Genomic DNA, 24,663 nt, shown 5'->3' with positions numbered 1-24,663 from the left:
CGCCCTCAGGCCACCTCCCATCCGCCCAGCGCTTTCTGGCGCCGCAGCCACAGAACACCAGTGCTCGGGCCTACTCAGGCCGAACCGTGCGGAGGCAGCGCTGCCGCCTGCTGGGCTGGGCCAGAGGAGAGCGCGCTGGCCAGAGGAAGGCGCGGTGGCCAGCGCGGCCGCCCCGGCACCGCCGCGTAGCCGGACCGGCAGCCGGCAAGGCGAGGGGCGGGGCGGGGCGGCGGGAGCCTGAGCCGCTGCTCCCTGCGGCCGGAGGCGGCTGGAGCCGTCCGTGCCGGCCCCTCGACTGACTGGAGATCTGCAGTGAGGCAGCGTGAAGGTGCCCTGCTCGGGGGAAGCGTTTTGAGCTCGCTTCTCTGCAGCGCTGTTCTCCCTGTCAGGCTGCCAGGCGCTACCAGGTAGGTGCTAGACCACAGCCTACATGGGGAAAAAGAGAGGTAAAATAAGTATGCCTCAGTGCCTGGGGCCCCCAGTCCTGTCTCGGCATGCTGCTGGTTGTGATAAGCTATTTTTCATCAACAACAAAAAGACAGTTTTCTAACCAAAATTAACTGCCTTGCAACGTCCACTTCTTCTGAACTCTGCTTGTCCAGTTCTGCTTTTAACAGAAGTTGAACAACACATACAAAGATGCTAATCATTTTAATATCATCCCGTTCCCAAACAGCTCAATGACACCCAGAAAAAAGTTACAGGGTCTTGTCGCTGCTACAGTCACTCCAATGACTCCTGATGGGTGAGTTGTCAAAGTTGCACTGATTACTGTTAACTTAAACTTCTATTTTCCATGTTTCTAATTCTGAAATGATCAGGTTTGTGTTTGGTGGGGTTTTTTGTTTGTTTGTTTAATCAGATCTCTGATGGGACGAGGAAACTAGTAGGTTCATCCTACTAGAGTGGGTTCCATTCACCTCTGTCTGTGCCTGCCCAGCAAATTCTGTACGTCTAGCTCTGGAGAGTTTGGATCAGTCTTCTCTCTCTCTTTCTGCTGCTTTTGTAGGTGGAAATTAAATCATAGCAAAATTGTATAGGTAGATTATTGCATTGTTTTCCCATTTGTTAAGGAAGATCACAGCACTAGTTAAAAAGAGCTCTTGAGAGCTAGAAAATAATTGTCAAAATGTGCTGTCTTTTTATACTTTTCCTTACCCTAGATACCTGAAGCAACACATTCACGTGAATATATGTGTGCATAGGATTAGTCTAAACCCAAAAAGATATTGCAAGGACTACAGGGTTCTGAAAATAACATCAAACTGGAAGTTGAAATTCAGCCTTCCTCAAAGCAGTGATGACAAACATGTCCTCCCTACTGCATTTTGATGTTGCAAGAAGTTATTGGAGTCAGCAAAGGACTCTGACGCTTTGATGGGGAATGCGTCCAGATGTCTGTGTGTTTCTGGAGGGAGCTCAAGGAGATTTGCTAGTAGTCCTCTGAAACGGAGACTTTGTAAGTGCTGTAAGGCATAGTATTGTGTCGGACAGAGAACTCATTTGCATTGCAGTCACTGCTTCCTTTCTTGCTTTTAAGGAAGCTTCATTCCGATTCAATTTTGTATTAAGACTCAACTATCCCCTCACTACAAGAAGGACACTGAGGTGCTGGAGCAGGTCCATAGAAAGGCAACAAAGCTGATGAGGCATCTAGAAAACAGGTCTGGTGAGGAGCAGCTGAGAGAACTGGGATTGTTTAGCCTGAAGAAAAGGAGGCTGAGGGGAGACCTTCTGTCTCTTTACAACTCCCTGAAAGGAGGTTGGAGCCTGGTGGGGTTGGTCTCTTCTCCCCGAATAGCAAGACCCAAGATAAGAAGAAATGGCCTCAGGGGAGTTGCATCAGGGGAGGTTTAGTTTGGCTATTAGGAACAATTTCTTCCCCAAAATGATTGTGGTGGAGTTCCTATGCCCTGGATGGATATCAAAGCTGTGGAGATGTGGTGCTGAGGGACACGTTTTAGTGGTGGATTTTGCAGTGTTGTGTTGGACCCGATGATCTTAAAGTTCTTTTCAAGCATAAATTATTCTATGTCTATCTATTTCTGTATTCAAATTTATTGCAACATATTATTTGGAGAATGACCTGAACCTGCTGCCTGGAATGCATGACCTTTGTAAGAAACGTTCTGAGAATGTAGCTATGAAGTTTCAGGCAATGTGTGAACCCAGTCAGGGTCCCAGAATTTCCTTTCAGACTATAGGGTTGGTCTGTATGTTTGACAAATGGAAAAAAGGGTGAAATATTATACACGGATAAATAAAATCAGTTTGTCCTGCCAAAAAGAAAAGCTAGAATTCAATTTCCCCTGTTTGTCAGGGAAGTCTGTTGCTTCCTTCATCCTTTTACGAGAGACCGAGGTCAAAGTCACATCCAGCAGATGCCATTTCATGGTCCATGTCCAGCAGTTGCAAATGTAGTTTAACTATTTGCCAGCACAAATATCTTTGTGCTCTTGAGGACTCCTGTTTCCCTCAACAGTTACAAAGGTTTTAGTGCCTCTTGTCTCTCACATCTGCCCCCCTAAAAGCCTATGATGAGCCTAAATCCTGTGAAATCCTAAACACATGCTGAGAGTGTCATACCCTGGGGAAATTTGTGCTTGCACAAATGCAAGGCTTCCACAGCATATCTTTCTTTTGTTTGTTGTAATCTCTAAGTTTAAAGTATTTGTGGATGTAGACTGGTGGTTGCTGAGGTTCCTTTCATTTCAGACAAATCAACCCTTCGGTGATTGGTCAATACGTGGACTATCTGGTAAGCGAGCAGAACATCAAGAATATCTTTGGTAAGTTGACAGAAACAATTACACCCCTTTGTCTGGATGGCAATCCTGTGATATCTTGCCTGATAGGGAGAGATAGGGGTTCATTCTAGACATTTATGTTCACCATTGGAGAGGGTAAGGCACTACAGAGGGCTTCTGCTTTTGCCTACGCCCCATTTCTGTGTGGGATAAAAGAAGTGTCACTTTCATACAGCGATATTCCCTGAGATGAGTGGATGAACTCCATTGGCAGAGAAGATGCAGCTGAATGGTTCTCCCCTTGGCCTGGGCAAGATGCAGTTGACAAAGGGAAATTACTTTAAGATGGAAGAAAGCAGATTTAGACTGGATATTAGGAAGGAGTTCTTTACAGTGGGGGTGGTGCGACACTAGAACAGGTTGCCCAGGGAGGTTGCGGTTGCGCCCTTCCTGGAGGTGTTCAAGGATGGGTTGAGTAAGGCCTTGAGCAACCTGGTCTAGTGGAAGGTGTCCCTGCTCATTGTGGGGGCAGTTGGCACTAGACAGTCTTTAAGGTCCCTTCCAACCCAAACTATTCTATGATTCTATGATCTGATTAAAAACCCATCAGCTCAGAAGTCCAGAAAATTCAGTGAGCTCAGCAAAGCCAGATGAATGTTTTTAGGAGATCTGTGGTACACTGGGTGATACCAGGGTGGTCACTGTTCCTATCTCTCTGTTCTTCTCCCTAACTCTCTCAGGGGCTGCTTTTGGGGCAGGAGGGCTGACAGGGTGGAGAATACAGCACCTGTTAAACCACGCTTATTCACAGCCTGCCATAATTAATTAAGCTGAAGTCAGTGCTGGAGGTTTTTAAGGCCAGGCTGAATGTGGCTCTGAGCAACCTGATTTAGTGTGATGTGTCCCTGCCCATGGTAGGGGGGTTGGAACTAGAAGATCCTTGAGGTCCCTTCCAACCCTAACAATTCTATAATTCTATTTCAAAACTTCAGTCAAAAGAGTGCCAAGATGCAGAGCAGAGGGTGGTAGTGGCTTCAGCTGTCCCAGTTTAATCTGGTGTTTGTGACTGATCTTGTTTTCCAGGTGTGCTCTGGCCTAGGTAGCACACAAAATTATGCTCACCACAGAGACCAAATTTCAGGCCAAGCTGTTGGAGTGGAGAACAGACACTCACTCTCCCTGTCTCGCTGCATTTGCCACAGCCTGACTCACTGCAGGGAGAAGGAGGTAGTGTCTGTGGGGAAGAGTTGGCTGGGGAACAGTTTCCCAGTTTCAGCAGCTGATTGGGTCTCCTCCCTTCCACCACTGCTGTTCCTGAAACTCTCAAGGTTCCAACATAGCATTAAGTGCTGGTAACACTGCAATCCTCAGGCAGATGCTGGTGCAGACATTGCTCTTAAAATGAGTTGGGGGAAAAGAAAATTCTGTTTAATACCATCAAAGGTGTCAGTTCTTGTTTTCAGTAAAAGCAGCACATATAGGCCAGGCCTCAGCAAGTGTGTTGTGTTGTGTTGAAACAGTGAATGGCACAACAGGAGAAGGATTGTCCCTTAGCATCCAGGAGAGGAAGCAGCTGGCAGAAGAATGGGTGTGCCAAGGAAAAGACAAGTGAGTAGCTGAGAGTGAACAGGGGATTCCCTGTCTTGGGTTGTGATATAAGCATACCTGACTGCAAAGCCACATTTGCTGATGTCTTTGTTGGGAGTATTTTGTTGTTGGGCTTGGTTCCCCTGCTCCTTTATCACAGAAGTCCGTGGTTTTGTTACTGCCAATTAACTGGTGTCCAGTTTGGCTGCTTACTGAGTTTGCAAAAGCGCTTCTCTTTGGTACACTGGGAGCAAGGGGACAAAATAGGGCTCTAGAGATAAAAAAGGCCATGTCCTTGTGTTATGACAAAAGGGCTGCTTATTCTTGAGAAGAAATGGAAGTTAACCCAATCTGCATGTTCATGCCCTGTGAGCAGCTCTGAACCTTGTTTCTTGTGCAGACTGGATCATGTGATCATTCATGTGGGAGCACTGAGTCTGCCAGAGTCCCAGGAGTTGGTGTGTATATGATGTGATTCCTTTTCACTGGGTATGTGATACCCAGCAATCAGATGTACATCCAGATACTTTCCATTCCCTCCTTTGTAGGCAAGACATGCGGCCGCCATAGGTGCTAGTGCTATTGCTGTCATAGCCCCCTTCTTCTTCAAACCCACAAACAAAGGTGAGTAGATGTGATTGCTCCACTGAGGCCCTTTTATATTGCACTACAAACCTTTATCATAGGTACAGGATCAGTGCCATCTTTGAGCCAGCAAAGTGCCCTCATAGCTAAGAAGGCAAATGGTATATTGGGGTGCATTAAGAAGAGTGTGGCCAGCAGATCAAGGGAGGTTCTTCTCTCCCTCTGCTCTGCCGTAGTGAGGCCATATCTGGTGCATCATGTATAATTTAGGGAAGACCACCTAAAATCTACAAAGGATGCAGTGAACAAGGGTCTCAGGAATCTCCTTGATTCCTAAAACAGTATAAAAAAGTTGTCCAACAACTTGTTCATCATCACCACTGAGCAATACTGCAGGGAGGTGAATGTGAACTTGATCCCTTGCTCTCTATGTTGTGCAGAAGTGATCCTGATGAGACCACTTTGGCACACAGGTCTTGCATGTGTGAGAGCAGAGTTAAATCTCTAAGAGAATGTGGCAGTTTAGGCTGGGTGTCCCCTGCCACTGCTACATGAGATACACCTCTGATGTCCCAGGTGCCCACCCAATAAGGGTGGACACAGGAAACGGCGTATTTCTACCCATAAATCCTGCGCCCTATAAAGCCATCTGCAGAGTCATATTCTTTCTCTTTCTTCCCTCTCTGCCCCCGTGGGAGATGCTCTCTCTTATCGGGTAACGGTGGGGGAGTATCTCAGGCCCCTTAGGCCTGACTAGGCCTAATGCCAGGAGGAGAATGGAGGGGAGGGCAGTCTCGGACCTGGCCAGCCTGAGACTTGCCTAGCAGCGGGAGGGGGGGAAGAAAGAGCCCTGAGGATTTGGGTATACCCTCAGGTGGGAGAAGGCAAGGATTGGAAGCCTCTGGGAATTGTGTAAGGGACTCTGTATGCCACTATGCTTTGTAGTTTTTCTGTAGTTTCACCGATCGCTTTTCCATTTAAACTTTCCATCACTCTTCAGTCCGTTTGTGTGTGTCATTCTTTTGTCCCTTTCGGGGCAAGAGATGTTCTGGCTGGCCTGAAATTACTGCAATTTGTTTGGTCTAAAATAAATACCATCTTTGCCTCTCCTAAGATCTTTCACTGAGTTTTGTTCCATTTAATGTTTTATGATGTGTGCAGGTTTCTATATAGCTCACTGTGTATGTTATACAAGCCGTAGGTGGCCTCTCCACAGCTCTTGGTTGCTCTGAATCTGACTTCTTGTTCCCCACAGATAATCTCCTTCTCTTATGTGGGTCCTTGCTTGTTTTTTTCCAGACGAGCTGGTTGGTTTCTTACAGAAGGTTGCATCTGAAGCCCCTGAAGTTCCATTTTACTACTATCACATTCCTCCTCTGACGGGTGTGAAGAGTGAGTACTGCTTCATCAGATCTTCCTGAGCAGCCTGAGTAATCCCAGGGGCTGCTGTGATTAGTCTACCAGTAGTGCGTGGCCTCTGCTCACCTCATGTGCAAGCTGCTGTGGAAAGGATCCTTTCTGAAAATGAGAGGTGAATCCAAGGCTGGAAAATAAACGGAATTCCTCTTAATTGGAAAAAAAAGTCTTGGCTTATAAGTACTGAACAACTGGGATCAAGGAAGTGATGCTGACTGTGGCTTTGCACTTAGGTGGACCGGGATTAGGCAATTTACATGGATAACCATAGTTGAATTGCATGATAATGACCACTGTCTCTTGCTGTACACTGACTGCATAGTCATGTTTGCCAGTCAGTTATGTGTGAAACTACTGTGCTTCTTATGTCTTATTATTTAGCAGAGGAATGAGCAGTAAAACATAGTTCTTCAGTTACTTGCTCTAGACAGCAGGTTGTGATGTTTCTGGAAGTATTTATATTTATTTTTAAATATATTGTTTCCAGTTCATTCCTAAAGGTAGGCTTCTGGTGTTTCCCTTCAGAGAGGATGGAAAGATGTCTTTTGGCTGAGTGTGGGAGATAAACCACACTGAAGGTGTCCTACTGCTTGTTTTAAAGCTATATTGTTTAGGCTTAGACTGGAAGCGAACAACACCTTCTTGAGCACAAGACAGGGCATTCTCCCAGAGAAAGGTATGTTTCTTCACATGAGACTGCTCTTCTGCACAGTTCGTGTTGAAGAGTTGCTGATTGGAATAAAAGAGCGGATTCCCACCTTCCAGGGCGTGAAGTTCAGTGACACAGACCTCTTGGACTTTGCACAGTGTATAAACAAGAATGAGGGAGAACAATTTGAATTTCTTTATGGGGTGGATGAGGTAAGAGATTCTTAAAAATTGTTTCTTCTACGGCATTCTCTTGCTTCAGCCTTAGGGAAAAAAGTAACCCTGGACATTCAGTGCCAGGTGGTCTTGCTGCTCCTTCCCAACACACCATTTTTTTTTTCCTTTGTTTTGTGAAGTAAAAATTATTTTCTTTTCTCCCCCATCCCAAACTAGCAACTGCTGGGTGCACTGGCAACAGGGGCAGATGGAGCAGTTGGAAGGTCAGTATGGTTTGGCTTCCTTCCCCTCAAAACACACACACACTGTATTGCCACTATCTACACAGTGTTCCTCTCACTATCTTCAGTTGCTGCAGTGGAGAATTTTGCAGGGTAGGGCAGAGAGATGAGCTAGCTCCAGTGCTAGAGGTGGGACAGCCGTATCACCTGAGATCTCACGTTATGTTCCTTTGAGTGATTATTGCTGCAGTCTGTCAGTTGACCCATAGGTTTCAACATCTTTATCCTCATGGCAACTTTCTGAAGTAGGGAATCACTTTTCTCTTTACCGTATGGAAAACCTAGAGAGGTTAAAACCATTAGTTCACATGAGAAGTTTGAAAGGAAAAAGGCTCTGCTGAGTTTGATTTCTGATTTGTCTTCTGCCCCTCACACCAGGCTGTTTAGATAAATTACTGCATGATATCCCTGTTCTTGTGTAGATACTCATTAAATGGAACAAACAGCTTGGGAATCAAGTGACTGACTTTCTGTATTGTTAAGTTGTGTCTTTTTATTTTTAATTCTGATAAGCAGTTCCTTTTGGAAAGAAGAGAAATCTGCTCTGTAAACTCTTCCATGGGGCTTCGCATACTTCAGATGCTTGACAATATTAGCCATAGATTGCATGAATCTCTCTCATAATGGCGTTATTATAATGTCAACAGCAAAAGCCTGTGGCTGCTTCTTTTGTTTCAGTGGTTCTGAGCTCCTCTCTGTTTTTTGACAGTACATACAACTACTTGGGGCAAAAAACCAATCTGATGTTGCAAGCTTTTTCAAAGCTAGACCTTGTGTTAGCACGGAGGTATCAGGTATAGTATCCTAGCATCCTCACTAGGAACAGCCTTCTTTTTCTTCAGGCTCTACTGGGGCTGTATTCCATGTGATTTTGTCATCCACACCCTTAGGTAGCTTTATTAAAGCAAAATTCTTTCAGCTCCATCCCCCCTGCTTGGTATTCATCTTTCCTCACCCTTTTGACTTACTAACTTCTAACCAGTATCTGCCTTACTTATCTTTCAACTCTAACCTCCTCTGTGTAGCGAGCAGTGGCCTGGCACTTGACAAGGAGTGTTCTGGGGATACATTACATAATGTAAGGCAGAAAGCTATCCCAAATCAGCTCTGCCTTGACCCTTCTTGCTCTTGGACAACTTGAATATTTGTGAGGAATTCTGAGCAATCAGTCTATAATCTATGCCCAGTGTTTTTGTGGGACATTTCAAGCATCTTTTGGTTTTTTGCCTTATAATAGAAGTGAGTGCAGGAGGAAAGTCTAAAAAAACATCTGAAAGATGATCTCTGGGAAATCATTAGGCAGTGGGTATTCATATTTGTAAAGCTTTAGAGCCTGATACAAAACTTAGGAGTGTTCTTAGACTGCCTGCAGTTAGGGACAGCTTGAACAAGAGTGATAGACTGAGAGGGAGACAGTTTCCCTATATCCATCCCTCCCTCGCCTATTCCAGAGCAACACAGTATTTCCATAGACTGACTGGGTGGCCAAGGGCTTTTCTCAGAGCTGTGCAATAATTAGATACTATGTAAATATCATAAAAGCTCTGGATGCTTTTACATCTTAAAACTTTGCAAGAGATAAACTGCTGTCTGTCTTTTCCAGTTTCTTACAGGGGAATTTCTCAACTTTGTCATGAAGCTAGGTAAGTCCTATGCTGCCTCCTTCCCTCATTATATCTGAAAATGCAGACTTGATGCTCCAAAAGCTCTCATGTTGCTGTACGCTCAGAACTTCCTTCCTGAAAGATTTTTGCAGTGAGAAAATGTTGTGTCTGCTGAGTTAGTAGCAGCTGGGAACTGAACAAAAGGAGCTGACCAAGCATCCCCAACAGATTCCAGTCTCATTTCCTTCCTTCTGTGAAATCTGTTTTATCCTTTTTCTTATCCTGACTCTTTCTGTGGGTTGGCTTTTTTATGTTGTTCTGTCTCCAAAAGCTCATTTCTAGCTTTTTTTCTGAAATGGTGGTGTTCCAGTAGGGAAACAGCTCTGACATGTGTCTCTCCTCCCTTGCTGTAATTTAAGAGTCAAGGCTCTACAAGGTGAAAGTATTTTAGAACTGAATGATTTTTAGAAACAAAACCAAGTTTTAATATAAAAAGCAATTCTGTAATTGCTTTTATATTTACTATAAAAACCAAGTCAGAGTAGCACAAGGAGAATCAGTCAGTCATTTCATGGTTTTCACTTAAGGAAGAGAACTGTCCACTGTGTCATTGCTGTACATGTGTAAGCCCCAGTGAATCTAGCTGAGCTTTAGAACTTGGTTGAATTTCTTGGATTAACAGTCAGAGGAAATGGATCATGATTTAACGTGGTAAATAAAGAGGCAAACACTGAATTTCCAGAGGTACATAAGGAGATCTGAGCTATGGACAGAGAGGTTTCCTGAAGTTTCCCAGGGTGGTTTTAGCTGGTACCTAATGTCATTGTCACAGGACAGCAGAATGTTATGACTCTCAGGGCTTGGCTCTGTGTGAGCACAACAATCTCTAAATGTGCTGATTGCGCTTTTGTCCACTCAGGTTTTGGTGTTGCACAAACTAAAGCTGTCATGACTTTTGTTTCTGGCATTCCTATGGGACCTCCACGGCCTCCCCTCGTTGATGCCTCTGAGGAGTTCATCGTCAAGGCCAAAGCCAAGCTGGATAGCATTATGTGGCCTGATGGCAACTGATGTTTGCTTCCATGACGCTCTGGAAGTGGAGGTTCCACTGTCATGTGGCATGCTGCCCATGTGATGGGCTGTGATTTCTTTCAGGGAATTGGCAGTGTGCCTCAGCCCCTTTCTGCTAGGGCTGGCTTTGTTTTTGCACATGCAGCTCTTTTCAGTGTAACTTCACTCTGCTCTCCTGGAGCTCTGTACTTGCCAGGACTAGCTGGTATCTCTTAATATAAAAAAAAAAAAAATTCTTCAATTGGAGGATACTAACTCCTTCTGTCTAGACAGGAGGAAGATCTGCCTCCATCCTCCCTTCACGAGCACTATATTGTGTGTTTAAACAATGGTGTGACGCTGATTGCTCACGCCAGCCTCTTACTGGCAGAATCACTGGGACACTGAACATGTGAAATCCTCTTTTGTCTTATCTCACTGTCTTTAATTATCTTTACTGAATGCAAAATTAAAAAAAACCTTTTGCAATAGAAAACTTTAATCTCTCTAATGAGCAGATGATCATCCATCTTTTTCCTTGTGGTGAAAATGAAGCCACAATTGAGCTGTGTGTCTCTCCATTGCAATGCAGAATAGTGCTTTCCATGTCAGAACATCACCTACTGTGCAATTAAAATGTACTTTTTTGCACTCAGGGCTTCTCTCCACCAGCTTGAGCTTTTACTGTCTGATAGAAAGCGTGGCTGACAAATGTGAGGTCCCATGCCCTTCATCCCTTGCCCCAGGTCTCCTGACAGAAATGATTGTAGGGGATGATTGGAAGGAGGGAAGAGAGGGTGGTAAATGTGGAGGCATGTCACTAACTTTCTATAACACAAAAGCATGAAAAAACATACTAACTTCCCCTCACTGTGTAACCACTGAGCATAACATACACAATAATAAAAGCTTCCTTTCCTTCCCCTTGATTTTCTAAGAAATTTAGGGAACCCTGTCTTTGTTGGGTGATGGCCAGAGAACTGATTCAGTCCTGGGTGCTGTGGATGTGTGAAGAGGCTGCTGTGTGGGTCTGAAGCAGCCAAGGCCTGTGGACTTGTGCACTGCCATGCCTGTGGAGACCGTTGTCCTCTGAGGATGTGAGAATTGCTTCCTAGGCCCTTTGGAAAATAAATACAAATGCTGCCATGCTAATTGTAACCCACAGAGTATTTCAGTACCGGGCACATGATGTGTAAGATAGGAAGGTTGCTGGTGACACCAAGTTAGGCAGGAGTGTTGGTTTCCTTGTGGGTAGGGAAGCCCTTGAGAAGAACCTGGGTGGGCTGAGGCCAGTGGGATGATGTTCAACAAGGACAAGTGCTGGATCCTGCACTTGAGTCACAACAAGCCCACAAATGCTCTAGGATTAAGGAAAAGTGGATGGAAAGCTGCTCAGTGGAAAAGGAGCCAATGTGTGTCCAAGATAGCCAAGAAAGCCAACAGCACCCTGGCTTGTATTAGAAATAGTATGACCCACAGGAGTAGGGAGGTGATTTTGCCCCTGTACCTAGCTCTGGTGAGGTCACACATCAAATACTGGTTTCAGTTTTGGGCCTGTCACTACAAGAAGGACATTAAGGTGCTGGAGTGTGTCTAGAGAAGAGCAACAAAGCTGGTGAAGAACAAGTCTGGTCTGAAGAGCTGTTGAGGGAACTGGGATTGTTTACCCTAGAGAAGAAAAGGCTGAAGGGAGACCTTGTAGCTCTCTAGAACTCCCTGAAAAGAGGTTGGTATCAGGTGTGACTGATCTCTACTCCCTAGTGACAAGTGATAGGATGAGAGGAAATAGCCTTAAGTTGCACCAGGGGAGGTTTAGGTGGGACATGAGGAACAATTCCTTCCCCAAAAAGGTTGTGAAGGCCTGGACCAGGCTGCCCAGGGCAGTGGTGGAGTCTCCATCCCTGAAGAGGTTTCAAAGCCGTGTAGATGTGGTGCTGAGGGCCATGGTGACCTAGCAGTGCTCATTAATGTTTGGACTTATTTTAGAAGTTCTCATCCAAGCTCAACAACCCCATGACTGGGGGTGAATTTTCCCATCGGGTCCCCTTACTCTGCTCCCTCCTATGCTGCTGCCCTCCTGCAGCCCTGAGTAAGAGAAGCCCAGCACCAGTATCCCCCAGTCCTCCCACCCTAAACGTCTGGACGCCGACGCTTTTCGGCGCGGGTCAGCCCCTTCCGCTGGATTCGGCCAGGCCCAGTGCCTCCGTGTCCGTCCAGTGCTGCGCATGTGCGAGAGGTGGCGGGGAAGGGCGGCGGTGGGCACGGCGTAGGGGGGCGGTGCTGTCCGCCGCTGGGCTGGCGCTGGGAGGAGCGGGAGGGCCGTAGCCCCTTCGGTGTGTGTTCTCATACCCGGCCGGCGCCATGGGGGATGTCAAGAACTACCTATACGCCTGGTGCGGGAAGAGGAGGCTGATGCCGACCTACGAGATCCGCGCCGGCGGCGGCCGCAACCGGCAAACCTTCCTCTGCGAGGTGCGGGCCTGCCGCCGTCCCCGGGGAGGGCCGCGGCCTAGGCCCTGCTCGGGGCCCTGGGGCCTGCTCCGGGACCTGGGGCCTGTTCGCGGACCGGAGCGTGCTAGGGTGTCAGGGTCTTGCCAAGGGCCTGGGCCTGCCCCGCGGTCTGAGGCCTGCCGGGAACCGGGGTTTGTAGGCTCTCGCTGGGAGGCCCCTAGCAGTCGAGGGCGCCGGGAGCGCTTCGGGAGGGCGGGTAGCCGGAGGCTCAGCCATTTTGCAGGCGAAGCGTCCAAGTTGGTTGTGCCTGGTGGTGTAAAACGCACTTAGTGGGTTTGTGAGAGTAAAGCAGCCTGGTACAGAACTCTTGCAGCGAGGAGGAATCGGTTTTCTTTGTGTGTGCTCCTTTTTACTGTTAAAATTGCGGGCAGAGGGGTCCAATGTCTCACCAAAAGCTTTGATCCTCTCTTGAAGTTGCGTTGCAAGACATTAAAATTCCTGTTGTGTTGGCGTCTGATCTGTGTACTGCTCTAGCACTATGCTGTTCCTGGCTCCAGATACTGTGGGTGTGCCGGCAGCGAGCTTTGAATTCAGTTTGGCATTGAGATCTCTGAGAAGGAGCTGGCACTAAGTGCAAGGCCACATGCAGAAGGGGGTTAGTTTGTGGAGGGTGCCATAGATTTGTACTCAGCACCTTGAATTTGTTGCTGTACCCTTCCTCCAGTGTTCCTCTTCCCCCGCAGTAACAAAGCTGAGAAGCACAAGGGTATTTAAACAACTTTAAAGGCGTTAAAACAGACATTGACATTACTTGGATGAAGTGGCAGTGTAGACAGTTATGTTGTTCTGGTTTTTATATGTTGATGCCCCATGAGCATGCATGGAAGCTTAAGAGATTAAATGATAGGTCACACTAAAACCTTCTCTTTTGCTAGTTTTCACAGTCTAATAGGACAGCTGTGAATCCAGTAGGATTACCACTTGATTGGTGATACCATTGTCCTGGTAGATTTGATAGTCTGTTGAAAGTGGAAGCTCATGGTTTGGATAGAATCTGTTAAGCACAATATGAGTCGAGTGTGGTGGCTGATGAGAAAATGGGTGTCAGCTACTGCTGTGATTCAGTACCAAAGGACAAATGCAGTCTAGCATTAGTGATGGTTGGGACTACCTGAAATGTTACATGCAAGCATGCTTACTTCCCCTCCTGCCCCTTTAAAATAACTAGCTGTAGTTAAAAACTGCTCACGTGGTTAGCAGAGTGAAGAGTGAAAATCAGAAGTACATAAGGGGACCCTGCTTTAGCAGGGGAGTTGACTAGATGATCTCCAGAGGTCCCTTCTAACCCTCACCTTGCTGGGATTTTGTAGTAAGTGAAGCTGAAACAAAACAGAGTTACTGACTGCAAATACAGAAGAAGGGCAATAACTATTTAAGACGGTAGTGGCAGAAAAGCATGTTTTAAAATACCTGCTTAGTCTGAATAAACGTGCTCTGATCAAGTTTTGCAGCAGCTTGTTGGGTAAGCTGGCAGGCTGTAAACTTGCTGCTTTAAAGCCTGTCTCGAAGTTGATGCAACCCCTTACATCTTGCTAGCTGTAGTAACGTGTCTCTACAGCAGAGGACACACCAGCTCACCCTTTCTGTCTGAGGGTTTGGGATTAAGGCAGCTCCTGTATTGTACAAGAAGCAACTAAAACATGGTGTTTCAGTCAGTGTTACTGATTTTCAAAACCATTTCACTTTTATGTGCCAAAGCATTGTGTTTTCATTTGCAGGTTCGAGTGGAAGGCTTCAACTATGTTGGCATGGGCAATTCCACCAACAAGAAAGATGCACAGAGCAATGCTGCCCGAGACTTTGTCAACTACTTGATTCGTGTGAATGAAATGAAGAGAGAGGAAGTCCCTTCATTTGGAGTAAGCTGTTCTTTCTCCTTTCCTAAGGCTAATCGTGCAGTGCTGTGTGTCCAGTTGCATTTTATCCCTACAGTTCAGTTTGGCACCACATGAAGAAGACAGAATGTACAGGACTTCTGCTTACAGTGCTGGAAAGCTGGAGTGCATACAGTGAATGTTGTAGAGGGGTCTGGTGGTGTGTTGATTAGAGTCCTCATGCTACAGATTATAGATTCATAAATTCATGCAATGGTTAGGGTTGGAAAGGACATTAAAGATCATCTAGTTCCACTACCCCCCTGCTACAGGCAGGGACACTTCCCACTAGATCAGGTTGCTCAAAGCCTCATCCATCCTGGCCTTGAACACCTCCAGAGGGGAGGCATCCATGAACTCCCTGGGCAACCTCTTCCAGTGTTTCACCATATTAGGAGGGAAGAGCCTTTTTGTAGTACCACATCAAGGATATCTGTGTATGAGATAAATAGTTTGATCAGTGGAAGCAGTGTCCCTGCCTCATTAGGTCAGGTGAAGCCCCGTTGTTACTGGGCCAACACTGTTTCTGAGGTACCTGTTTCCTGGCAACACAATGTGCTGTGTGGCTGGGTCCTAACCAGAGATAACATGTTCTGTGTCTTGAAAAAAGCAGAGGTAGTGTGTTCAGGTAGTTAAACATACACATCTCAGAATGGGAAGAACTCTGATTGTAAAGATAGCCATGGTTTTGTCATTTCCTGAAAGTTAGAAAGTACATTTGAGTTCCCTTGGTTATATGATAGGGACCATTACCTGTTCTTTTTCCCTGGGTGATATTACAGTTGCTGCATGTCAATAGGTCAGGGCTCCTTGTTAAAATCATAGAATCGTTTTGGTTGGAAAAGATGTCTAAGATCAGTGAGTCCAACCATTGACCTAACACCACCATGCTGTTAAATCATGTCCCAAAGTGCCACACATTTGTTGAACACCTCCAGGGATGGTGACCACCACCTCACTGGACAGCCTGTTCCAGTGCCTGACCACTCTTTTTGGTGAAGAAATTGTTATTAATGTCCAACCTAGATGTCCCCTGGTACAAAATTTTATCACTTGTTACTTGGAAGAAGATACTGACCCGTACCTGGGTCCAACCTCCTTTCAGGGAGTTGTAGAGGAGCAATGAGGTCTCCCCTCAGCTTTGTTTTCTCCAGACTTAACAATCCCAGTTCCCTTAGCTGCTCCTCATAATATTCCTTTTCTAGACCTTTCACCCGATTATTGCCCTTCTCTGGATGTACTTCAGCACCTCAATGTCCTTCTTGAAGTGAGAGTCCCAAAACTGAATCCAGTACTCAAGGTGTGGCCTCATCAGTGCTGAGTACAGGGAGACAATCCCTGCCCCGTTCCTGCTGGCTGTACTATTGCTGACACAGGCCAGGGTGCTGTTGGCCAGCTGGGTACACACTGGCTTCTTTTCCACTGGACAGCTTTCTAGCCACTCTTTCCCAAGCCTAGAGCATTCATGGGATTGTTATGACCTAAGTGTAGGACCGAGCATTTGGCCATGTTGAACATCATCTCACACAGCCTGTGCAGGTCCCTCTGTATATCTTCCCTCCAGCAACTCAACACTAACTTGATGTCACCAGCAAACTTACTGAGGATGTACTCAATGCCCTCATCCATATCATTGATAAGGATATTAAAGAGAACTGGATGCCAACTGGATTTTATCTCCATTCACTCTGTGCCTGGCTCTCGGCTAGTTCTTAACCTGGTGAAGTGTCCACCCATGCAAGCCAGCTTATCTAGGAGGATGCTGTGGGAGACAGTGTTGGTTGGAATTGCTTTTCTAGAACACCCACAAAAAGCCAAATATTCAGCAATTGTATTCCTCTCAGTTTTTAAAAGAGGTTACTACTGGGAGTAACTATTGCATAATGATCTCTAAACTGCCTGAACAGTTTTCTAGCTAAATAGTAAAAAGACTTTATTCTGTCCAAATATGTAATTCCCTTCATTCTCTCTCCTAGCCAGCAACTGGTGATGCCCCTGATGGACAAGAAGCACCTAGAGATGCTACTGGTTCCAGTTCTTCTTTGGGTGGACCTCTTCCTCCCCATTTGATTCTAGAGTCTGAAATAGGTAAGACTGTGAAAACTGACTCACACGTATGTGGATGTGATAGATGCATAGAGATTTGAGTGTGGGTTTGCCTTCAAAGTAGCCTCATCGTGGAGACAGAAGAAAATCAAAAGTCATTGTAGTCTTGAGGCAGAGGTGTGAGTGACTGCATGAGATCTGAGACTGGTCATGTCCTGTCAAGGTTGCCAGACAGTACCTTTCTATTGCTAAGAACATGTTCTGGAAGAGTTATTTTGGGTTTGTTTTGTTTTGTTTTTTTTTCCCCATGTGGTAGGCAATGGCCCCAGTGCAGCACCTGGAGACTGTGGCGATCATGGAGCTCAGTGGGATCGGGGTGCAAATTTGAGCGATTATTACTTAAAGAGAGAGGAGCAAGAAGTGCAAGCAGTAAGTCATTCCTTCTTAAACAGATATTTTTTCACTCCCTTTTATTTGTTATTAGCGTTTATAGTCAAGCTTGCAGTTTTCATTTGATATTTTGCTGTTGGCTGTAACTTAAGCAGCAGATTTGCCTGTTGACTTTGAACAAAAGCAACTTGTTCAAGCTAAGAACAACATGAATCACTGGATGCTGTGAATATCCAGTGGTACAGCCATTTTGTTGTGAAAATAAGGAAATACTGAGAAATTTTGAGCATTTTCTGTATTGAAGTCTAAACTATTTTATATCATTTAGATAGTTATTTCAAAAACTTGCAAGAATGTTTAAGAATTAAATCTATTAGAAAGTAGAAACAAATACTTTTTTCTTTTTTTCCCCACTACTAGACCTCAGGGTCAGAATCAGACTCAAATGCTGATCTTCATGGGAACTGGAACTTGGAAAATGCCAAGGCACGTCTGAACCAGTTTTTCCAAAAGGAGAAGATTCAGGAAGAATATAAATACACTGAAATGGGGCCTGATCACAACAGGTTTGGTTGTTTTAGTCACCTCCTGCATATCAAGTTTTAGAAACGTTTTCAGTGACAGTGGTAATCACACTTAACTTGGGCTGCTCCATAGCACCCGGTGAGAAACCAGTCCTCTTTATCAGGGCCACCAATAGCCCTGAATTCAGAAGTAGGGGTTGATGACCCTTGCTGCTGAGATCTGAGAGACTGAAGACTTTGCTGTCTGCTATTTTCGTGGATGTGCAGCTTTTAAATGATTGCTGTGCTAACTGTTGAGGTGTTGTTTTGAATGGAAGCAGTGCTCTGGTAATTGTGTGGCTGCAGTTGCCTTTGTTCGTTTTGAGTAAATCTGAAATACGCTTACATTTGCTTATGTAGAAATGTGCTTTAAGGACATTTTATTTATATTCTTATTAGAATTAGCTCTTTTTGGTAGTGGAATCTTCTACTGGAAAAGTTAGTTTGGAAGAATCTTCCCAAAGGAGTTTTGAGGCTCTTAAATTCCAGTTGAAACCAGTTGGGTTTTTTGTGGTTTTTTGTTTTGTTTTGTTTTTTTTTACTTTCTGCCTATGCCATCAGAAAAATTGCACGTTTTTCTGCCAAATGGAAGTAACACATAACAGATTGTACAGAAAGGATTGGTCATTTTAGGGTTTTTACCCCTGTTTGGACTAGTCTTTACAAATCATCATTGGATGACATTGTATTATTTTTTGTGAAATAGAATCAAATGTTCTAGTCAGGAACAATGACATGCTGCTACTGCTGGATTCTGGGGTATTTGTGTTATAAAAACTTGTGTTCTATGAGAGTTATTGTTTTTGAAAGACGAGTGACTTTTCTAATTGCAGTCTTTCATGAGAGTCTCAGTTGCAGGTCTTCTGGTATCCTCTTGTGGAGTTTTACAAGCATTTAGAACATCAAAAATATGTGTGTTGGTGTCACAAAGCTCTAATTTCTCACGTAAAACTTTGTTCAAGTCATTTCATTTCCATTTATGTCCTCAAGCAAGGACATTTCTTTCCCTTAAATGAGGAACATAAATTTGTTTGTCCAGTAGTAGGAATTTATAGTTCTTGAGGGCTTCTTTTTTTCTGCAACTCTCAGGATGATTTGTGCAGCTCATTTTGCTAGGCCTTCTTCAGGTAAAGCATTAAGCCCCCTATATTGAAACCCGTATCAGCTTGGACAGAATGAGATGGCCACTGATGACAGTATGTTTCTCAGCCCACTTGCTGTTCTTCCAGAGAGCATTCAGTTTTACACCATCCAGGAAAGCTTGCGTGAAGTGCCCTGGATGGAGTAGCAGAAGGGGGAACTAACAGTCTTCTGCAAATGATCAGATAGGCATGAAACAATCCATGTGTGTTCTGGTGCTCGTTGAGGGAGGACAAACTATTGGATTTAATGCTTTTGGTGTAACAGGAGACGCATCATTTCAGATGATTTTGAAGTTTTGAGGACAGTAATGTGGTTTGTTGGGGTTTTTAAAGAAATACCAGTTGCATGTATCTTACCAGTCTGATTATTTTTTAAAAGTAATCGTCTTTATAGCAAATGTCAGCCTTGCTCTGAGAGGTTTTTAAAGGAGAAATGCTTTTTTGTTTTCAATTAACCATAGCACTTGATATAAGAATTCAGTAATAACTAGAGAATTTGAATTTAGAAACTTTGTTTTAGTTAAAGACAGGAGAGTGTAAATACAAGCCTGACTCTCCTGCTATACAAGTATGAACTAGATACTAGGGGACGGGACGTGGCTTTGCTCTTTTGGGGTTCCATCAGTAGCATGGGATGCCTCTGCCTCCTTGTGTTCCCGCTGAAGATGGCAGCAGCGAGCGACACCAAAGATCTGTGCACGTTCACACATGGGCTGCTGAGGCTGTGCTAAGCAATCACATGGGATTCTGCTGCCAACTGATTTCTGGTGTTGCTGTTCTCCCCTTAGGTGGAGGAGAATGAGATTGAATGCTGACTGTAGGCCTGGCTGAGAAACATACTGTCATCGGTGCCTTAGTTGGCTGTTGTGTCCCTGAAAGCCAGTGGCCTTTGACCCATGAAGCCACTGTGCCTGAAGGTCAGTTCACTGCTAGTACAGGAAGGAGTTCTAACTTGAAATTTAAATCCCTCACTTAACCTTTGTTTGTTTATTTGCTTACAGCAAGAAATGAAGGACACAGATGCAAGGCTTTGCCTGCAGCTGTGCTGATGCCAAAGCATAGTTCAGAGAGGATCTCAGTCCAAAAAAGGCCCAGTCACACATCCTGAGTTACATTTGCCAGTTTAAATGCTGGCTTATAAGAATTCAGCTTTGATTTTTAATCTGCAAATACATATTTTGTGATTCTTAGAATAATGGAAACCAAGATCCATGTTCTTCTGCTGACGTATGGCTTTCCCATTGTTTTAAATCCAAATTACAAGAGCAGTTGACCTTTAAATCAACTGGTTATGTGCCTCCTGGGCAAACTATTGCATTTGCTGCACAGAGTTGCTTTGGGTTATATGCTCTTCCCAGAGAATGGCAGTGAGGGCTGCATGAAAATTCAAGTATTCTGGCTCCTTCTGTGCAGATACATTCAATAGTCTTTGACAAAATAACCTGGTTTAGCTTGGTCTGTGCTCTGAGCTGGCCAAATGTGTGGCAAAGGCCAGGGTAGCTGTATGTTGCATCTGAGTTAATAAACCTAGGCTACCAGTGGGTTACCTTAGCATAACTTGGGATAGTTGATGGTGCAGAGGGGTGCATGTGAATGTTACTTTAACTTAGTGTTTGCTTTACAACTGTGGCCTTAGTTTGGAGTATAAAAGTGGCTTTAAATTTCAGTGCTGAAGAGTGACTTTTGCAGGACTCTACTTAACCAGATCTATTGATGGCAAGTCTGTTACCTACTAACTTATAGTTAAGGGGACTAAAACCAGTAATGTTTTACTTGGTGGTTGATGAGTTGAGAGTTTCTGACTGAGGACACAGTAATCTTTGCCTAGAAAAATTGTGAAGAGTGGGTATTTTCCCCATGTCAGCTCTTGATAGTTGTACCTTTGTGTTCTTTCTATCTCTTACAGGAGCTTTATTGCAGAAATGAACATCTATGTGAAGCAGCTGGGCAGAAGTAAGTGTTCCTAGTTGTTTTTTATCTTAGTAGGAGGTGAGTATTGGTACAGCTTGTGGGTACAGACTTTTGTAGTTAGGTGTTGGAGTCAGTTCCAGAATAAAGGTTCATGTTTGTTTCCTAATGTGAATTGTGTGCTGTGCTCATTACATTCTACTGCTTGTCCGTTATGTGCTTCCACTGACCTTTTTTCTTGGCACAAAGAAATGCTTGTGAGATACAGTGGGTCTTGGTTGTCCTAATTACTTGGTCTTCACATGTTTGAGAAGGCAAGTGTCTGATAGTTCTGAGGTAATAAGCATGTTGTTCATACCATACCTATTTATATAGAGCTTGCTGTGAAATATGTGTGATGTTGCTGGGTGGTTTGGGATAATATTTGTTCCTTAGACACTGAATGAAGAAAAAACTTCACAGGGGTTCCCTGGGAAGTCAGTAACATTACACAGTGAGTGTGAGTCAGCTACTGAAGGGAGCTGGTTGGATTTTCTGCTAGATCTCTGAATTTCATAGGCTCATAGAACTGTTTCATTTGGAAAAGACCTCTAAAGTCATGGAGTCCAACCATTGACCTAACACCACCATGGCCATTAAACAATGTCCTTAAGTGCCATGTCCATACGTTTCTTGAACATCTCTAGGGATGGTGACTCCACCACTTCCCTAGGCAGCCTGTTTCAATGCCTGGCAACTCTCTCAGTGAAGAAATTTTTCCTAATATGCGACCTGAACCTCCCCTGGCACAATTTCAGGCCGTTTTCTCTTGTTCTATTGTCTGATACTAGGGAGAAGAGACCAATCCCCACCTCACTCCAACCTCCTTTCAAGGAGTTTTAGAGAGCAATGAGGTCTCCCCTCAGGCTCTTCTTCTCTAAACTCATCTGTTCCTCACCTATTCTCCAGACCTTTCACCAGTTTCTCCAGACCCTCCAGACTTCACCTGTTTTCCAGACCTTTCACCAGTTTCATTGCTCTTCTCTGGACGTGCTGCAGCACCTCAACGTCCTTGGAGTGAGGGGCCCAAAACTGAACCCAGTACTCAAGTGTGGCCTCACCAGTGCAGAGGGACAAGCACTTGCCTGGTCTTGCTGGCCACACCATTGCTGGCCACACCACTGCTGAAGGTGCTGAGAACACTGCTGGCTCATGTTCAGCTGTCTGTCAACCAGCACCCCCAGGTCCTTTTCTGCTGGGTAACTTTCCAGCCACTCTGCACCAAGCCTGGTGTTGCTTGGGGTTGTTGCAGGAGTGGGCACTTGGTGTTGTTGAACCTCATCCCGTTGAACTTGGCCCATCAATCCAGTCTGTCTTGGTCTCTCTGCAGAGCCTTCCTATCCTTTCAACAGATCAACACTCCCACCCAACTTAGTGTTATCTGCAGGCTTACTGAGGGTGCACTCGATTCCCTCATCCAGATCATTGATAGGACTATAAAAGAGAATTGGCTCCAGCACTGAGCACTGGGGAACACCACTTGTGACTGGCTGCCTACTGGAGTTAAGTCCATTCCCCACCACTCTTTGGCCCAGGCCATCCAGACATTTCTTTTTTGTGCAGCAAAGTGTCCACTCATCCAAGCCACATGCAGCCAGTTTCTCCAGAAGGATGCTCTGGCAAACAGTGTCAAAGGATTTATTGAGATTTGAGACTCTCCGTATGGAACCTGGCCAGTGTGAACAATCAGGAAGCCCATTTCAGTTCAGTACCTTGCGTGGAAGCTTTTTGACTCATCAGCTGCTACAGCTCTAAACTTTGTGTGCTGCAGGAATTTTTGGTCGTGAGCATGGATCAAACAAGAAGCTGGCAGCCCAGGCCTGTGCCCTTTCCTTGGTTAGACAACTCTACCATCTTGGTGTCATAGAACCGTATTCTGGACAGACAAAGAAAAAAGGAGAATCGGTGAGTTTGGTAGAAAGGTCAGAAATGGTTGCTTTCATTTTAACAAGACAAGTACTCCCTTGTCAAGATGAGTTAGAGTTTGCTCTCCATATGTAGCAGATTTCAAGTTAATTGTGATTTTGATTCTTTGGAAATACAACTTTGTGTATGTGTGAATGGAGCAGTAAACTAGTTGTACAGTCTCTGAAATAGGATGGGTTCCAACTACTTTTTGCAGTGTACATTTTCTAGAAGCTTAATTCTCTTTATGCCTTGTACAGTTCTTGGCTATTTGGTGTCATTCTCTGGCACGTGTTTTTTTTCTTTTCAGTTACAAATTTTGGAATGTTTTCCTCTGAAATTAAACTCAGAGGTTTAAAATATTCTACAGATTCCTTTTGGATGAGAAGTGGCAAAAATGTTTCAAGAATGAATTATGAACAGATGGTCCTATTTGGCCTTCTTTTAAAGGAATTATATGACAGTTCAGTATGTTCTCTGTAGTAGCCTGCAGTTGTGACTTCTGTTTGTCTTTTTGTGTATATCAACGTGTAGTTTTTAAACGTTTAACAGATGGAACCCTATGATGTGTTGCTGTCCCCTGATTTAGAAAGTCAGCTGCAAAAAACCATACGGGAGCTGTCTCTGGAGACTGTGCCTTTGGTGAGTGTGTGGTTCAGGTACTGCAGGATCTAACTTCGGGTCTGCTTGTTTAGTGTATTTATCTTTCTTTGCCCATCTTGCTTTTGGATTTGTAGCCTGAAGATCCCAGTAATCCAGTTTCTATTAACGTTGGAAAGTTGGCGCATTTTGAACCATCACAGAGACAGAGTTATATGGAAGCTGTTCCATGGTCACCACCTCATTCCAACTGGAACCCTTGGACTGGCTGCAATATCGATGAGGGTCCTCTGGCAAATGTAAGATAACTTTAAAAATCAATTTGTTGTTTGTTTTTCCCATGCTACCAGAACTTGTAAATGCTTTTTTCCCCCTGGGATTTAAAATACTACATGGTCCAAAGGAACCTCCACCATGCTGGGATTCTGCATGCCTGATTTTTATATTGAAGTTAAGATACAGAGAAGCAGAGGAGTCAAAAAGCCTCTGAACAATGTCTTGTCTTTGCAGCTCGCTCCAGAGCAAATCAGCATGGATTTGAAAAGTGTTTTCATGTACCGTTTGGAGCATGAGGAAGAGCTGCAAAGAGTAAGTGTTTCCTGTGGCAGGGTACGCTGCTGCTTATTTCCCAGAAGAGGCTGAAGTTAACTAAGCACAAAGTGTGTCAGACTGGATTTCAGTGTTAGCATGTTTTCAGAAGTGCTGGATGTTACACTGGGATGGATGTGGCACTGGTAAGACTGAGGGAGCTGAGGTTGTTTAGCCTGGAGAAAAGGAGGCTGAGAAGAGACCTTCTGGTTCTCTGCAACTCCCTGAAAGGAGGCTGGAGCCAATTGGGGGTTGGTCTCTTCTCCCATGGAAAAGTGATAGGGCAAGAGAAAAACAGCCTCAAGTTGTGCCAAGAGATGTTGAGGTTGGACATGAAGAACAATTTCTTCATTGTGAGAGTAATTGAGCCCTAGAACAGGCTGTCCAGAGAAGTGGACATCCCTGGAAGCATTCAGGAAATGTGTAGATGTGGTGCTGCAGGATATGGGTTAGTGGTGGTGGATTTGGCAGCATTAGATTAGTGGCTGGACTGGTGATCATAAAGGTCTTTTCCAACCATAATGATTCTATAGAAACGAAAACAAAACCAATTCTGATTTGTTGTTAAACATATTTACCTGTATTGATGAGTGAGACAAAACATCAGTGTGGAGCACGATAGGTTGAAGCTGTTTGGAAATGTGCTGGAATTTTTTTTCCAGATCCAGGAAGAGAGAGACACCTTACCTGTGAAGAATTTTGAAAATGAAATTCTGCATGCGGTCCAGAACAATTCTGTTGTCGTCATTCGTGGTGCCACCGGTTGTGGCAAAACCACACAAGTGCCCCAGTACATCCTAGATGAGTACATCAAAACCAACAGAGCTGCAGAGTGCAACATAGTGGTGACACAGGTGAGGAGTCTGTTACAAACATCAAACACCTATCAGGATGCATTGAGAAATCATTGCAGGATGTCAGTCATGAGAGCATCTGTGCAGCACTACATATAGAAGAAGGCTCAGTGTCATTCCCTGCTGACTGCAGGGGTTTTGCACTAGG

The 24,663-nt window shown here is 44.8% G+C and overlaps 2 protein-coding genes across 2 annotated transcripts in view; both read left to right on the top strand.

The window, feature by feature from the left end:
* Nucleotides 1–680: 680 nt before the first annotated feature.
* NPL (N-acetylneuraminate pyruvate lyase) lies at nucleotides 681–10,118 on the top strand. The gene is made up of 11 exons (XM_054384335.1): nucleotides 681–745; nucleotides 2,716–2,789; nucleotides 4,268–4,355; nucleotides 4,735–4,792; nucleotides 4,883–4,958; nucleotides 6,219–6,311; nucleotides 7,048–7,196; nucleotides 7,377–7,423; nucleotides 8,151–8,235; nucleotides 9,045–9,084; nucleotides 9,965–10,118. The coding sequence occupies exons 1-11, from the start codon at nucleotides 681–683 to the stop codon at nucleotides 10,114–10,116; spliced, it is 927 nt and encodes a 308-aa protein (XP_054240310.1). The 3' UTR covers nucleotides 10,117–10,118.
* A 2,338-nt stretch (nucleotides 10,119–12,456) lies between these two features.
* Nucleotides 12,457–24,663, top strand: part of DHX9 (DExH-box helicase 9) — a 46,969-nt gene continuing 34,762 nt past the window's right edge. The window contains exons 1-11 of the mRNA XM_054384526.1: nucleotides 12,457–12,567; nucleotides 14,325–14,465; nucleotides 16,457–16,568; nucleotides 16,843–16,955; nucleotides 17,337–17,482; nucleotides 20,528–20,574; nucleotides 22,340–22,473; nucleotides 23,026–23,115; nucleotides 23,211–23,372; nucleotides 23,584–23,661; nucleotides 24,324–24,515. Coding sequence (XP_054240501.1) covers nucleotides 12,457–12,567; nucleotides 14,325–14,465; nucleotides 16,457–16,568; nucleotides 16,843–16,955; nucleotides 17,337–17,482; nucleotides 20,528–20,574; nucleotides 22,340–22,473; nucleotides 23,026–23,115; nucleotides 23,211–23,372; nucleotides 23,584–23,661; nucleotides 24,324–24,515 — 1,326 coding nt within the window. The remainder of the gene's footprint in view (nucleotides 12,568–14,324; nucleotides 14,466–16,456; nucleotides 16,569–16,842; nucleotides 16,956–17,336; nucleotides 17,483–20,527; nucleotides 20,575–22,339; nucleotides 22,474–23,025; nucleotides 23,116–23,210; nucleotides 23,373–23,583; nucleotides 23,662–24,323; nucleotides 24,516–24,663) is intronic.

The sequence above is a fragment of the Indicator indicator genome, chromosome 10 (genome assembly GCF_027791375.1).
Source record: "Indicator indicator isolate 239-I01 chromosome 10, UM_Iind_1.1, whole genome shotgun sequence".
Classification (NCBI taxonomy): Eukaryota; Metazoa; Chordata; class Aves; order Piciformes; family Indicatoridae; genus Indicator; species Indicator indicator.
The sequence above is the reverse complement of the archived record's forward strand: the minus strand, read 5'-3'. Positions and strand labels throughout refer to the sequence as shown.